Genomic DNA, 15,299 nt, shown 5'->3' on the forward strand with positions numbered 1-15,299 from the left:
ATCAATTGAACAACTTTTGACGAAGAAGTTCTTCATTCATATTTGTGCCAATTTCTTCATTTTAGAATAAAATATGATGTGACGACCCGATCCACCATCTGAAATGTTGGCAAAGAGGGCCATAGTAGTGACCATCACCCCCACCCAAAACCTTTTCTCCTCAAAATGGACCTGGTAAAATTCCGGTTGGTTCTAGGGTTTTCGTGGCAGCCAACTCCAAGGTTTTCGGAACCGATTCACATCGGATGCATGGACCGAATCAATCCCCGTTTCCGAATTAAAAAAATTCGTGTGTTATTTCTTCCAGTTTGCGACTCTACCTGCTACTTCTGAATTTACAGACTTGCAGTGTTATTTCTATTGCGGAGAACGCGTTTTGAAAGATTACAGAAATATTATTGATGGGTTTGTAATTTTTCGTAATTATGCACTTGTATCTACTCTCAAATCCCCATCTCCCTCGAACAACTATCCTCTGGGCGAGGCCGTGGATCCACTGTGAAGATGTAGAGACTCAAAGGAGGACCAGAAACATTCTTCCACGCCTTCCTCTTCCTTCTCATGTAAAATCTATTACAAGCCCTTCCAATCCCTTTGTCAAACACTGTCTCAAGCTTCGTCAGAGCTCGACTTATCGCCAATTTCATGGTTCTGCCCTCATCGTTGGAACCACTCCAATAAGGTGACCTCTTCTCTCCTTCTCATTTTGTACTTGTTCAACAGCATAAAACTTTTATTGGGTTTCTCTCTTGTAGTAGGAATTAAGAATTTCGTTAACAGTTTCTGTTCTTTCCCCCTTTTTGGTTGAGTTGTATTCTCTGTAAGGAGGTGATAGGTGTAATAGCTCAAAACGGAATTGCTTATATTGATTCCATCTAAATTTTTAGTGAAAGAACCAATGTTAGTCTGAACACAAGACGACACACTCTTACAGAATTTTGTAATGGAACTTATATGTCATTTTTTTTCATTTCAAGTTAACTTTCCTGGATTCTTCGCAACCTAACAGAATTTCTTCCTCCAAGCTGGATTCAGTTCTTTTGCCTCAGACCTGCTGTGTATGATAACAGTGAGCTTTCTGCTAATTAGATAAACCATGCCACAAAATAAATTGCAGATTTAGCTTATTGGCTTTGAAATCTGTCAACCAACTTTATCTGATCACGGGTACTCCTTACTTCCACTCGTTGAAAGAGGGAGAATGCATATCCATTTAAATTGTTATATGCTACTCTTTTTTGGCATAGCTTTGAGTATATATATTTGTAGTTATATGTTTTTTTGTTGCCTGATTCCTAAGGTAACACCTCAATTTTAGAAGGTAAGGAATTCCAGTTTGCTTCAGCTGGTCAGCAGTTCATTTGCTTTTTGACTAGAATATGTCTAAAGCAGGCTTGCTAAGTGTTTTGGCGTGGCAACCTCTGAAAATTATAACCAACATTTTTATTGCTTCTCTTAGCAACTGCAATATACTCTTCATTACTAATTTGGTAATCTAAGATGAAAAACATACGTTATTTCTGTTAAAATAGTAGTATTTCGATGAAAATGTGCGTAATAAGACACAAGTATATGTTGAAAACTAGGATTATATGTTAATACTTATGCTCTTAAGGTCTGGTTATTTTGTGTTGCTATAGTTAATTAGACTTGGTTATAGCCTGCCTAATTGCACGTCTAATTGTCGTCAATGCTTATCACAACTGTAGACTCACCAGAATGTAGACATTAACTGCTATTTGTTTGCAATTGAACTCACCAGGATGTTTTGCCAGATGCACAGATGTTTGACTTTTCTAATCTTCCTGGCTGCTATTCTTCTATTATTCTTGTAGATTCTCCAAAAATTTGTCCTGATATTTTCCTTAGTCTAAAGAAAGTCAAATTATTACAAGAAATTTGTAAAATTATGTGCTATTAGATGTGTAGAGAAATAGCATGCTTTCTGGAGTTAACATAGTTTCTACTACAAGGGAGTGTGTTACTTTTCTTAATGATACTGAAGTTCCCAAGGTATTTCTGTGATTTTTACATGCAGTGAAATATATAGATTCCAAGATTCAATCCACGGTGCAACATCAATGGATTGTTTGCTTTTGCTTGATGGAACTGAGGTTCCCATAGAATTTCATAACTCCCCCATACGTATTGTGTACGTGAGTCCTATGGTGATGAAAAAGCTTTCCGGGGTGCAATCTATTGATTCTACCAAAGCTGCTGCTCTGATAAGACTTCCTCCTAGTTTCCATGATATGGACGACAAACAAAGAGAAGAAAATTGTAGGAGGTGGTTCCCTTCCCCTCATAGAGTGTTGGTCCTTGATGGGATCCAGGTAGTTTCTGTGTTTTTTTTACCTTTAGTTCCATGCTTTCAGGTTTTCTCTCTTGTGTGAATTGTTGAAAACATTCACTCTTGATGTTGCTACTTGTAAGAAATCCCTATCCAAATCAAATAGTGCAACTGATTACAATCTCAATATCAACTAAGAAAACCAGTTTGTACTTTGAATGCAATGCCCACCAGTTCGTAGGTTGAATGCAATGCCATTTTCCCTTGGTCTATAATGTTGTAGACAGGCTTTACCTATTCTTGATATTTTGGTTCCTATTCAGACGCTTTTAGCTGAATTTTTGGATGACGCATGTATCAGAAATTATTTGTTTTGTTTTTTCACCAGAGATGGATATCATGTCATAGTTAGTTTATCTGATCTTTTCTTCCTCCATTCCTCCTCTTCCTTGCCCCCTGCTTTTGTTCTAGTGACAAGATTAGTTCCCTGGATCCTGATAATATGTAGTAGTGAGGTGGTGATTGTTCTGTACTGTTGGTTGATTTCCCTTTAATTGGTAAAAAGAATCAATGAATGAAGTAGCTGAGGTATTTCTGGATCAAACTTAAAGAAAATAACCAGGGAGCATGGAATCTTAACTTCAGTGCCATACACAAAAAAGAAGGGAGGGGGAGGGGGGAAATCTAGAACATTCGTCAATATATATATTATAATATTCTTTTTGTCCAGATGGCCATTAAGTGCTTCCTCCACATCTGAAATACTAATTATTATGAATAAACAGCAATGAGAAATGCCACTAATTCCATTTCACCTGGATTATTTTCTTCCCTCAACTTATAGTTGATTTTGAGTAAGTTTTGCAAATACATAAATGACTAACCTTTGAGAGTTTACTGCAGGACCCAGGTAACCTAGGTACACTACTAAGATCTGCAATGGCCTTCAGATGGGTACAGTAATCTAGCCTCATACTGTTTCTGTGTTTATATGTACATGTATGTGTTCTTGGAAGGTGGGATATATGTATACACTTGGTTTGCGCACTTATTAATGTGCAAACCAAGGATAAGATCCCTCATATTCATATGAAGTAGCTCAATACTAAGCAACATTTGCTGTCCTATTAACAGTTGAGGGCAATGAGTTTTGTTTTTCTTGCCTTGAAGAGTGACTGGTTTGAGCACCACTGCAGGATGGTGTCTTTTTGCTGCCAGGCTGCTGTGATCCTTTCAATGACAAAGTACTCCGAGCAGCCCGAGGAGCCTCCTTTCAGCTTCCTATTATTTCTGGAAATTGGGGTGATCTAGAAACTTTGGCAATTGAATTCAAAATGAAGTTGTTGGCTGGACACCCAGAGATTACTACAGAATTGAAGTCTTCGTCTTTGCTGTCACAGGAGCTTGTAGACTCTTTGACAGATAATCCTTTGTGCTTAGTTTTGGGGAGTGAAGGGCACGGTCTATCAGATCAAGCTAAGCGGGCCTGTGAGCTTGTAAGCATTCCAATGGCAGGGAAGTTTGAATCTCTGAATGTTTCTGTTGCAGGTGGGATTTTTTTGTTTATGCTCCAGCCAGATAACCAGAGCCGTACGTGAGATCTTCCTTTTTCACCACTGAAATGGATTCCTTCCTAATTTCTGTCTCCGAACCCTGTAGGGGACCACAAAACCTTCATTACAATTGAAAGCCAGGCCAAAAGTTTTGGTATTTGCTTTGAGGTTCTGACGCACGCTTCCCTGCAGCTTCCTGAAGCAAATGAGCAGCAAGCATGAGATTGAAGGATCATTTATCAGTGCTGTTCTGTCTACGTGTGGAGTCCTTAGAGGGTTAAGTTTGACCTGTTCACATTCCAAGAGTTGGTGGTAGTGAGAGGTCATGAAGCAAAATACAGCATTAAAAAACCCACCAGACCTTCATTCTGAGAAGCATATCTACTTTGATTCCTTCTTGTTAATCTGCTTCTCCTATTATTCACTAATTATTAGTTGTGTTTTGGTTGATGAGATTACTTCTTGTCATTAGACCGAAAAATGAAGGTACATGTTTATTCTTTTCAAATCCCTCTATCTTTCCATATCAGCCAATACAGATACATGATCAATACTGTTTCACTGGTACCGAAACCTGGGAGGGTATACCATTTCCAGTACCCGTGCTGTGCTCTTGCTGAGGTAGAGGTTTGCTCTCTCACACCTCTCGATCTCGCATTAAGATGGGTGGCCCACTGGGGTTCGATTCATCTTGTCAGAATTCCGAGGTGACCCCTCCTAGTATATTATGTGGTCGAGGATCCCAACTCATACCATTCATTCATGAGGTGGTGCTGGGCCCTGGGGACCTGTAGAAAATGCAGAAGTGTATGATCATTCAATTATAACTGCAATTGCGCAGGTACGGCTACACTTTAGTCAGTAAGTGGGCACCTTCTTCCTTTTTTTCTACTTTTGGATTCAAAATCTCAGTAGTGGCACCGCTGGTATATAAAGAGAAGCCCGAAAGCACACCACACACACACAAAAACTCAATACTCAACACTCAAGCCAACAAAAGAGAGAAAATCCCAACCGGCAACCATGAAGAAGAAGAAAAATCCAATCAATAATTTGGAGCTTCAGAGCTTGAGATCCTTCTCTGTAAAACGACAGGTCTGCTTCCTCTCCCTTTCTAAAGAATTGATGGTGAATCTAATTTCTCTTCACTAGTGTATCTGCTTTTAGATCCGTTTTCTGTTAATCTTTAAGTTGGAGAATTTGATGGGCTAATTAGCTCTGGTTATTAATTTTGCATGCATACTTCAATTTTTGGAGTGTAAATCTCATTTCATTTGATTGAGAGATAAATGAAAATCGAGCACCGAAGACCATAATAAGTCTTTATACTTCTCTTTTTCTATCTTGTGATTTCTTTCTCAGCATCACCAGATTGATAGGAACTTGGAAACCCAGGTTTCAGCTCCAATTTTGACTTCTTACTAATTGATTTTCAGAGAAATAAAGAAAAGATTGGCTTTTAAGTTCTTCACTCTGTTTCTGTTCCTGGGATGACTGAAGTCTTATTTTCAAGTTATATCTCAGTAGTCCTTTCAGACCAAACATCAGATATTGCTTTCAGACCAGACAAATCCTATAAATAAATGTTTGTGGCCCATGGAAATGTTGTTGGGATAACATATTTGTGAATTGGCCCTACCATGAGTTGATGAGTTGCTATCAAAGTCAGACCAGCAGAACTAACCAGGGAAAATATAGAATATGTGGAGCCACACAAATTTATTTAAGTTTTCATGTAAGTGTCATTTTTTGCCAAAAGAAGAAAAGTTTCACGTAAAATAGTGAGAATTATTTTTTTTAAGTATGAAATTTAAGATTTTAATTTAAGAAAGCTTATCTGCTCATTTTCCTACATCAAATTGAACTTCTGAAATTTCATTGAAAACAATATTTTTTTTTGCCATTTTTATTCATTTTATTTTCCATGGTGATCTAAATCGATACTGGTTTGGTTCTTGGTGCACCCAGGTATGAAATCTTTGATGGGATCATACCCAAGTTTTAATATTCTCTTTACTTTAACATTGTTCTTTTCTATCGAAAAAACTTAAAAAGGAATTTCTTCTGTTCTATATCTGAACTAACATAAATGAATTTCCTTTATGTCAGGGTTGTTTGCAGATGATGGTGATACCACGTTCCACGTTGGTTTGCTGAGCCAACTTGATTGTATGGTGCAGTTAAGAACAGGGGATTTATACTTCAATTGTCCTAATTTTCTGATATTGGCATGGACGGGCTCAATCTTGGGATAAAATAATGTCTAATGGCTTGACACTTTTCTTGTTTTGTTTTATGTCATCTTTATATGTATTGATCCTGATATTATATTTCAAATCATTGTCCATTGATGTCATGTCTTACACGGTTTCTTAAGGACAAACTTATCTCAAATTTCTGTTTTGGTTTCCAAGAATAAGGACAACTTTTTTTGGTAATAAAAAATTTATTAAGAAGAGCTCCTGGCCTTACATGATTGGAAAAGCCAATGGTTAGATAAAAGCTGAACAGTTTAATTGACAAGAACACTTGAACAAAGAATCTGCAACATACAAGTTTTTTTTTTAAAAAAAGAGTTGATTATTGTTTCAAATATAAGGTATATATTGATAAAGGGGGACAATCTTCGGTTAGAATTTTAGGTGGTTTATTAACTCCTGGCTCCCCAATAAGTCAATAAATATTTGGGGCATAGTGACAGAGACAACTTGTGTGCTTTGTAATAGATTTGAAGATAACTTAGATCATATCTTCTTCTATTGTACCTACTCTAGTGAAATATGGTGTTATATCTTAAAACTAAATGGGTATACCAAATTGCCATTGGCTTCTTGGAAGGATGAACTCATATAGATCACCACACATTTTGCAGGTCTGACAGCAAGAGCTATAGTCCGTTGTTTCTCTATGACAACAACTATATATAGAATTTGAGAGGAAATGAACAGTTGAATATCCAGTGGTACTACTACAGAAGCTCAGGTGGTATTGGGAAAAATTAAAAAGGATACCCGCTTGCGATTCACACACCCTCCACTCAAACTTACTGACACTCAAGAAGATAGGAATTTTTTTGCTCGATGGCACATTGGGGTGACTTTTCAACTTCCAAAGGCAGTTTGTCATAGATGGCCCAAGCCAGAAGGTAATTGGGTGGCTATAAATTGTGATGGTTCTAGTTGAGAAGACATTGGTGGGTACGGAGCTATTGCCCGAAATCGTCATGGTAAGGTTATTTTTGCTTTGGCAGGTGGTAGTAATGAGAAAAATATTACTCGAGTGGAATTATATGCGATCAAGCGTGGCATGGAGACTGCTCGTGAAATGGGTTTGACGATGATAGAAATTCGATCTGATTCCATGGTGGCCATCCAATCTATTCAGGGACATTTTTCTACATCTTGGAGGGTTGTTAATTTGATCATGGAGATTATGGAGCTAAGGGGTGGTTTTTTGATATGTAATTTTGTTCATCATATTCGGGAGATTAACGTTTGTGCGGACTTCCTGGCAGGTTTCCTTAATACCTCCCAAGAAATCCATCTAGCTGCAGATGCTCTTCCATTAGCTATTTCTGCTTTTGTTCGGGATGATGCAAATGGCAAGAAATTCTTCAGAATGTAATTTTCTTTCTTTTTTTCTCTTTATTTAATCAAAGCTTCTTTTTTCAAAAAAAAAAAAAAAAAAAAAAGAAAAGAAAAAAGTAAGTGAGTGAATACCAACTTTGCAGGCTTGAATTAAATAAAATTTAATGGTTGCAGTTTCAGTAACCAAGCTTTAGTCATGAGAAGATTGCACTAAAAAAATGCTGATATTAAAAAATAAATAAACTAGCATCATCTCAAATAACAGAATAATACCACTTCTTGAGAATCAATCAACCACACACTATCACAATTTAATTTATAAAAATCTTTGTATGGAAGAAAACAAGATTGTTCAAAAGCATGGCATTAGGATTAGACAAATTAGAGAATATGACCTTTCCCTGAAAGCTAAGAGAATTGGGGTCTTTGTTTTTCTTTTTCTTTTTTTAAAAACAAAAATTGGGGTCTTTAAGAGTAACGTTTCTAATCCCCCACACGTACCATAGTAATAAAAGAAGCCAAGCAAAATCCACTATTGACCAACTTATTTATTGATGTGTCTGAAAATTGTCTACGGTAAGAGGCCTGCAAAACAAGAGTCACATGCAGGCTTACTACTCGGTCAGGAATCTGCCTCTAATGACTAAATCAATAATTGCACTATTAAAGAGCTTTGAATTGTTAAAGAGCTTAATTGAGAGATAGAATAAAGGGAGAAAGATTCAATTATCTTATGTTTTGCATTGTCCATTAATTTATATAGAGTTTTTAATCTCGATCATCGGATCAGTCAATGAGTTTAATCTGCGATCGTATGATCCTATGGTTTAATTTCCCTAATCCTAGTTATTCCACATTCCTTCTTCGACACAATCGCCTATCCCAATTCTGGAGGGATTATATCTCTTACCTAGTGGTTGGGTCTTCCATAACTGTTAAGTTTCTTTGTGCTCAAATAATCTTTGGGCTAACTATTCACTCCGGCCTAGACCAGCACAAACCAACCGACCATGGTTCGACCCGACTAGCTTATTATTATTGTTTCTACTTATCACTTATACTCCTCAAAAATAGGGTCTGGACTTCTGGAACCTAAGCTCTTACTCTTTTTCCACAATCAAACAACTCAGGTAAATGGTCTCCTCCTCGACAGCTCCACTTCAAGTTAAATTCGGATGCATGTTCAATAAAGAGAAACAGGGCACAAGATTTATTATTCCGGACTATAGAGGAATTCCATTAGCTGCAGTTTCTGAGAAGTTAAGAGTTCCATTCTACTATGGAGGGGGAAGCATTGGCAGTCAGGGAAGTTATGTTGCGATCTATATTTGAAGGGATTGACCATCTAGAGGTGGAAAGAAATGTCCTATCTTGTTCATTTCCTCATAAGTTCAGGTTCAACTTTAGTGATGTACATTAAATGTGCAGTACTGTGTTGCCAACGGTTGATGTCGAAATCACGTCCGTATCATTTTTAACCACCTGCGAGACAAACAGTCTATATCGAAATCTCAACTGTTAGTAGCAGGTGTTGTGCATTTAATGCGCAACATTCAAGTCTAACCCCATAAGTTCACCCTCCTCTAATTCATCTCTCTAACATCATATTGGAGGTAACTAGACTCGCAAGTTATTCCCTCTCTTGTTCTTAAGTTTTATTCCATGGTTATCTGACATACATAATGTTCACTCCCCCTGTTTTCTCCACACTTTTGAATGAAAATTCATTTACCAAATCTTTTTATGATAAAGATTTTTTTTTTATATGCAAATAAAGACAAATGCATAAAAGAACTTGTTACAAAAGAAAAAAATACATGGTCTGAAACACATACACCACATCAAAACCTTGGGCAGAAAATAAAAACAGATCACACGTAGTATTTTTTTTTCATGCTTTTTTACGATACATTATGGTCAACCTATGTCTAAATATTAATAAAATAATTCAAAAATAATATTTGCTTTTATTGGAGTGAAACCCCATTAATCTGACATGAATGATGAATCCATACAAAATGTGTGGTAAAAGAAAAAGAAAAAAAAAACACAGTAGAAGCAACTGGAATGGGGGCATACCTGTAAATGTAGTTCACATTTGGGCTATTTTTACGAATCTGACACTTTAAATACTCGTGAAACAGAACACAAAACTACTAAACTTACGCGCTGTGTAGCTTTTCGCTTCCCTTGAGAAAGTGCGAGGGAGGCGAAGAGAAAGAAAACAAATCGCAGGTGAAGCACGGCGAATCGACTCTGTTCAAACATCAAATTCTGAGATCGAAAGATATAGAGTGAAACAAAGATGAAGCAGAAGAGATTCGCCGTTCTTCTCTGTGCTGAGGATTCAGATTTCGTCAAGAAGAAGTATGGAGGATATTCCGGGGTGTTCGCCGGAGTGTTGGGAGATGAAGGAGAGATTTGGGACTTTTATAGGGTCATTTGTGGTGATTTCCCTCTGGAGGAGAAACTGGAATGCTACGACGGATTCGTGGTTTCCGGTAGCTGTAGCGACGCTCACGGAAATGATATTTGGATCTTAAAACTCGTCAGTCTCTTGAAGAAATTAAATTCCATGAACAAGAGAATCCTAGGCTTTTGTTTTGGTCATCAGGTATAACCTCTACTCTTCTCTCTCATAATGCACTCACACCGACAGAGATCGATCTGCACATTTTGTTTTCTATATATAAATTCTTCTGATGCATTCGTAATCTCGGAATTTTGATCTTGAATTTATTGAACAGTGCCTGTTTTGGATTTTTTCGGAGAAACCATTCTTTTCTGTGCTTGGTTAATTGTGGGTAACTAAAGAAGTGTGTTTGAAACCACCTGATCGTCCACGTGGATATATAAAAGACAATAGAGGTACAAAGATAATGATGAGATCTGCCTTTTATATCGGCAACTTGCTCACAGAGAAGCAAAAGGAATAAAATATAGAAGAGTTTAGGTGGGTCTTCCTTGACCGTTCATTCATACGTGGGATCCGAAGAAAGAGAGAGACACTGACGCGTTCTGCAAAGAACTGTGGATGTACACATGCACAGCATGCTTTTCTGTTCGATGTCGATGGAAATCTTGAGATGCGATCGATGTGTCAAGTTGTCTAAAAATCATCTTTTGTTAATTGGCAAATTTCTGTTTATCCAAAAAAAAAAAATTTAATTGGTAAATTCCTTTTCTTTTATGATTTTGGTATGATAGACAAGGAAATTATAATTATATAGACTCACCAAATCTAAGACAAGACACCCAAATTGTTCATAATTTATACTGAATTTTTTTCAACCATTGTAATGAAATGTTGAGGGTGAAATCATTATTTCCTATTCTCTGCACATTAAATAATTTCATAATTGATCTTTTAAGTTTGAAGTGTTTGTTTAATAGAAAATCTTAATCTTCAAGCGTTGATAATTAAAATCCTTTTGATGTCAAACAGATACTGTGCCGTGCACTGGGAGGGAAGACTGGAAGAGCAGCGAGTGGATGGGATATGGGAGTAAGAATGATCAACTTCTTGCCGTCAAAGCAGTTGTCCGCCCTTGAATTGCCCAGCTCTTTGCCTATCTATGAATTCCACAGAGATGAGGTTCGTCACTTTTAATTATATAATCCACGTTGGCTCTTAAATCTCTCTCTCTTTTCCTATCTATGACTTGGGTTTTAAAGAACATCAAATCCGTGAGAGGAAGTGGGCAATTAATGGAAGATAGGTAGTATAGTTAAGAGTTGAGATCCTCTTTTATCTTCATGGTTAGACGATTGTATTATTCATACGTGTCTTTATCATACATTATTTAAGAAGGGATTCATCTTTAGTCCATCTTATTAATGTATAGAAATAAACAAGGAATGAAAAATAATACAATCCTCTACCCATGATCCAACTCGTGCAATTCAGAATTTCTTTTATAATTTGGGGACTTATAAGTCTTATAAGTTTATGAAATTCGGAGATTGGGGTTCTCAAATCTGCTATCTATATGAGAGTCGTACACAAGAGGATTTACCCAAAAAAACAGAGGGTACACGAGAGGACATTACCACCCAACCCCAAGTGAAATTTTATGATGTTTTCATTATCTGCACCCTCGATGGATGTTGTGCAGCATCTCCTATGAGACGGACGGTCGAAATCGAAATTTCGGTCGATCTTGGTCCATTCGTAGGTGGTTAGAAACAAGACGGACAATCGAGATTGAAATCTCGGTCAACGTTGACAGCACAGTGTTTCATTGTCTTTTTGCCCTTTTTTTCTGTTTTTTTTTCATATTTAAGAATTACCCAGGTAATGGAATCAACATGTGAAGCAGGTGTGGGAGCTGCCACCCCTGGCGGAGGTGATAGCTCAATCTGATAAGACAAACGTGGAAATTTTCAAGTACAAATACCACATAATGGGCATTCAAGGTCACCCCGAGTACTCGAAAGATCTCTTCCTCAATATCGTCGAGCGCCTCCTCAACCGCAACATTATTCAAGTAAGCAAAACTTCATAGCATACTTAAAAATCTCAGAATCTTGGATCAAATCGTAATTTCTAATTCGCTTCTAAATTAAATGTTCTGAGAATAGATAACCCGGCTCAACTCAGTGCTCCATGGTAGATAAGAAAAGAAAATTGCAGAATTCATGCTTTATTTATTTCCTTTTTCAGGAGTCTGAAGCTGAAATAGGAAAGAAACGAACAGAAGGGCTAGTACCAGACGCGGAGGCATGGAAGAGGCTTTGCAAGAGCTTTCTCAAGGGTAGCTTGGCTTCATGACTGTCATATTGACCAAGCTGTATAACACAACAATAAGAAGTAATTAAAAAGAAAAAGTTAAAGAAAGAAGAGTTTAGGGGCCCTAGTTAGAGATGAAATCTGTATGTAATCCTCTTTCTTGTTTTTTTGTTTTTCTTCTTTTAATTGTTGTTTTGTTTACTTCTGTATGAACTCATAAATTGTCAAGTGTATTCTACGGTGGAACGGCTGCAATGAGTTTCAAGAAAGACATCATCAATTTGGCACGTTGAGTCTCCTAGATTTCCTAATGCAATGATCTAAAATATCCACTCCATCTAATTTCCTGACGATCAGATTAAACATAATCAAGTCCAGAGCACATCGACCTAAAATAATCCATACGATCGTACATGATCAACAGAACTTCCATGCACCAAATGCTACCATTGATCTGATCTGATGTGATGTGAATTGATGATGACAGCACTGTCGCATACTATCCTGCCAACAATCGAGATTTTCAATCGAAATTTCCATATCAATTATCCTTCTAGTTTTCAACACCTTCAAAGTAGACAGTCAAGACCAAAATCTCAGTCTAGATTTGATCGGATCTCGAACAATATGTCGTAGCATTCAAGTTCACTTCAACCAAACCCTCCCACCACAGGCAGAGCCAATGAGAGGATGGCGAGATGGAAAAAGGAATGCCCAGGTAAAAAGGATCTAAACTCGGGTGAAGACTGGGATGGACAGAGAAGGCAGCAGAGCAAGTTACAGTAGAAGAGAATGGCAGGCAGATAAAGGAAGCAGGAAGCGATTCCCACTTCAAAATCAGAAAATGAATCCGTACAGAAGATCAGGCCGTCAGTTGCAGCAGATCATACGAGGAGCTTTACAGAACACTTGTAAAGCCAAGAACTCACACGAGCTAATGTTCCATCAAGCTTCTTGTGCAAGAAGCAAAAGCAAATTAAAGTTTGCATACAACCCCAAAATAAACAACATTCATTAATGATAAACAACAAAACAAAGAGGTATTTAAGTCTTAAGAAAGTTCCACCACAATATGGTTTTATAATAAAGAAGAAATGTTTTGGCTACAGAAATTATTCGAGGCAATGGATGAAGAAGCAACTGTTTCACAAGCAAAACATGACAAACGGATGTGATAATTCAAAATAACTGGTATTAATTGAGAAACAGTCTTATGGAACGCCAAGGCAGAGAGTAGCACTTAGGCACCCATTACTGAACCAGAGTTTCTCCTGCACTCGGACAACATATCCATGTAGAACTGGCATTTACTGAGGTCACTCCCAAAGTTGTTCACGCACTGCAAGGAACAAGAGAAAGTTTATAAATCAGTAGAAATTCCTTCTTGCAAATTGCAATGAGTCAAGCCATCAATAAAAGGTATTTCATGTAGATGTCCCCATCAAATCACAGTTCCACCCATCTCATTATTCGTTCTTTCTTTCTCATATTATTTTTTTTCCCCATTCACTATTCTTGGTTCCTTGTTCTGTGTCTTTCAAAAATTTGTAAGGTCCTCAACAGATTATATCGCAATCTCAATGTCATTTTGGATTCCCTTGAAAATACAACAGACACAAAAATTAGAACATGAATATTCCCACTTACATCTTGGAAGGCCTTGGAGTGAATACTGCATGCATCTGAACCAGCACCACCGTTCATGGTTGGAGCTGCTGCCTCTGACACAACAGTTTCATGTTGCACGGTGCGGGGACCAGCAACAGCATCAACAGCCCTGTGTGCAATCGCACTACCGGTGCCAAAAGCCATGCCTACAGTGAAAATAATGCATTATAAATAGCTTTAACCCACATCAAGAGTAAATGAAAATACAAATGCTAGCCATCGATTTCATTTCTACTCGTCAGTGATATTAATTAACAGCAATGTAGTTTGTTTCACATACCCTGAGCTATGGTGGCACCAAGACCTCCTAACATGGATCCACCACCACTCTGAGCAGGAGCAGGTGGGGGAGCACGGCTTGCTGCGACACAAAAGTAAAACATGTCAGTTGCGATAAAATATAATCAACAAAACCTGTTGGCAGATGGCATACAAATCTAAAGGGTTCTTTCATTGATCGAATAAACAAAAGTTTCTTAAATCCAATAACCTAAATAGTTTTAATTCATTACCTGGTTGAGGGGGATTGCGAGCTGCGGGACGAGGAGCAGCACGAGGTGCAGATCTTCCTGAAAATAATAGGCAGATACACCACTTAACATATCCAAGCATCAAGGGAGAAAAAAAAAGAGACAAACAATCAATCTCATAGCGTCATCAAGCAACAATTCGAATCAAATCAACCGTCATTTTGCCGACCATGGTGGTCAAATGGGGAAGAAACCACCGTGTATTAAATCTGAAAACACATTGACCGCACAGAAATGAACAATAGAACTGCTAGGCGAGACAAACAAGCATTTGATGGAAAAACTCTAAACCTCCAAGACAAACTAAATCACAAAAACTAGTAAAACCTAAATCAGATGAAATCGATCAAAGTAACGAAAAAAACAACGGACGACCAAAAGATGAAACCCTAAAAATCAACAAAGGCGAAAAATTACATAAATAAAAATAAATTGAACTAGGCAGAAGATTTACGCACCTCCAGAGCTTCGGCGAGCCATGATTTTAGTTTGATGAGGCGACGAGAGAAAAAAAACCTGTGAAGAATACTGTAGCAGAGAGAAGAAGTTTTCTTTGCACAAATGGAGCCGACGGCCGTATATATAGAATAGCGAAATGGGGAAAGGGTGTTCGAGGTGTTATCAAAATAAGGGCAAAATGGCATATTCCATCAATTTACGGGGAGATATTCGCGAACCGCAATCGAAACTTCCAATTATCCAGGGAAAGGGTTTCCCTGACGAATATGCCCTTGAAAATTTGAGATATTTTCTTCGCGCACATCAATAAAACCCTAATCCCTCTCGCAGTCTCACGCATGTTTCTTTTGACCCGGTTATAAAATTGGAGAACCAACTCAGTCAAATCGGCGGCTTATATTATATTTTTGGAAATTTTGCAGCACAACCCCTTGACTCTTGAGTTACGCTTAAAAATAAAATACCACACCCTGTGGTACTTAA

At 37.6% G+C, this 15,299-nt stretch overlaps 4 protein-coding genes across 4 annotated transcripts; 3 read left to right on the forward strand and 1 right to left on the reverse strand.

Annotated features, from left to right (window-relative positions):
- Positions 1-328: 328 nt before the first annotated feature.
- On the forward strand, positions 329-6,380 carry LOC149014694 (tRNA/rRNA methyltransferase (SpoU) family protein). The gene is made up of 5 exons (XM_089156861.1): positions 329-682; positions 2,039-2,333; positions 3,194-3,244; positions 3,487-4,938; positions 5,953-6,380. Exons 1-4 carry the CDS (start codon positions 426-428, stop codon positions 3,886-3,888), a joined length of 1,005 nt encoding a protein of 334 aa, XP_089012987.1. The 5' UTR covers positions 329-425; the 3' UTR covers positions 3,889-4,938; positions 5,953-6,380.
- Positions 6,381-6,923: 543 nt separating this feature from the next.
- Positions 6,924-7,467, forward strand: LOC149014695 (uncharacterized). The gene is made up of 2 exons (XM_089155317.1): positions 6,924-6,960; positions 7,094-7,467. Exons 1-2 carry the CDS (start codon positions 6,924-6,926, stop codon positions 7,465-7,467), a joined length of 411 nt encoding a protein of 136 aa, XP_089011443.1.
- A 2,093-nt stretch (positions 7,468-9,560) lies between these two features.
- Positions 9,561-12,638, forward strand: LOC149014696 (gamma-glutamyl peptidase 5-like). Its single transcript, XM_089156082.1, has 4 exons — positions 9,561-10,044; positions 10,876-11,025; positions 11,750-11,917; positions 12,094-12,638. Exons 1-4 carry the CDS (start codon positions 9,736-9,738, stop codon positions 12,199-12,201), a joined length of 735 nt encoding a protein of 244 aa, XP_089012208.1. The 5' UTR covers positions 9,561-9,735; the 3' UTR covers positions 12,202-12,638.
- A 581-nt stretch (positions 12,639-13,219) lies between these two features.
- On the reverse strand, positions 13,220-14,954 carry LOC149014697 (uncharacterized). The gene is made up of 5 exons (XM_089156083.1): positions 14,816-14,954; positions 14,340-14,396; positions 14,108-14,188; positions 13,807-13,973; positions 13,220-13,498 (listed from the first exon to the last, which is right to left on the reverse strand). The coding sequence occupies exons 1-5, from the start codon at positions 14,835-14,837 to the stop codon at positions 13,400-13,402; spliced, it is 426 nt and encodes a 141-aa protein (XP_089012209.1). The 5' UTR covers positions 14,838-14,954; the 3' UTR covers positions 13,220-13,399.
- Positions 14,955-15,299: the final 345 nt, after the last annotated feature.

This window comes from Hakea prostrata, chromosome 5 (genome assembly GCF_041222555.1).
Source record: "Hakea prostrata isolate BN-2017 chromosome 5, UWA_Hpros_2, whole genome shotgun sequence".
Lineage (NCBI taxonomy): Eukaryota > Viridiplantae > Streptophyta > Magnoliopsida > Proteales > Proteaceae > Hakea > Hakea prostrata.

Excerpts from the sequence above, each read along its gene's own strand:
- LOC149014695 (XM_089155317.1), top strand. The coding sequence starts at position 6,924 with ATGGCACATTGGGGTGACTTTTCAACTTCCAAAGGCA. Across the intron at positions 6,961-7,093 it reads CTTTTCAACTTCCAAAGGCA|GTGGTAGTAATGAGAAAAAT; the intron begins GTTTGTCATAGA and ends TTGCTTTGGCAG.
- LOC149014694 (XM_089156861.1), top strand. The coding sequence starts at position 426 with ATGCACTTGTATCTACTCTCAAATCCCCATCTCCCTCGAACAACTATC. Across the intron at positions 683-2,038 it reads GTTGGAACCACTCCAATAAG|TGAAATATATAGATTCCAAG; the intron begins GTGACCTCTTCT and ends TTTTACATGCAG. Across the intron at positions 3,245-3,486 it reads CTGCAATGGCCTTCAGATGG|GATGGTGTCTTTTTGCTGCC; the intron begins GTACAGTAATCT and ends GCACCACTGCAG.
- LOC149014696 (XM_089156082.1), top strand. The coding sequence starts at position 9,736 with ATGAAGCAGAAGAGATTCGCCGTTCTTCTCTGTGCTGAGGATTCAGAT. Across the intron at positions 10,045-10,875 it reads GCTTTTGTTTTGGTCATCAG|ATACTGTGCCGTGCACTGGG; the intron begins GTATAACCTCTA and ends GATGTCAAACAG. Across the intron at positions 11,026-11,749 it reads ATGAATTCCACAGAGATGAG|GTGTGGGAGCTGCCACCCCT; the intron begins GTTCGTCACTTT and ends CATGTGAAGCAG.
- LOC149014697 (XM_089156083.1), bottom strand. The coding sequence starts at position 14,837 with ATGGCTCGCCGAAGCTCTGGAG. Across the intron at positions 14,397-14,815 it reads GGCTCGCCGAAGCTCTGGAG|GAAGATCTGCACCTCGTGCT; the intron begins GTGCGTAAATCT and ends TATTATTTTCAG. Across the intron at positions 13,499-13,806 it reads ACTCCAAGGCCTTCCAAGAT|TGCGTGAACAACTTTGGGAG; the intron begins GTAAGTGGGAAT and ends TGTTCCTTGCAG.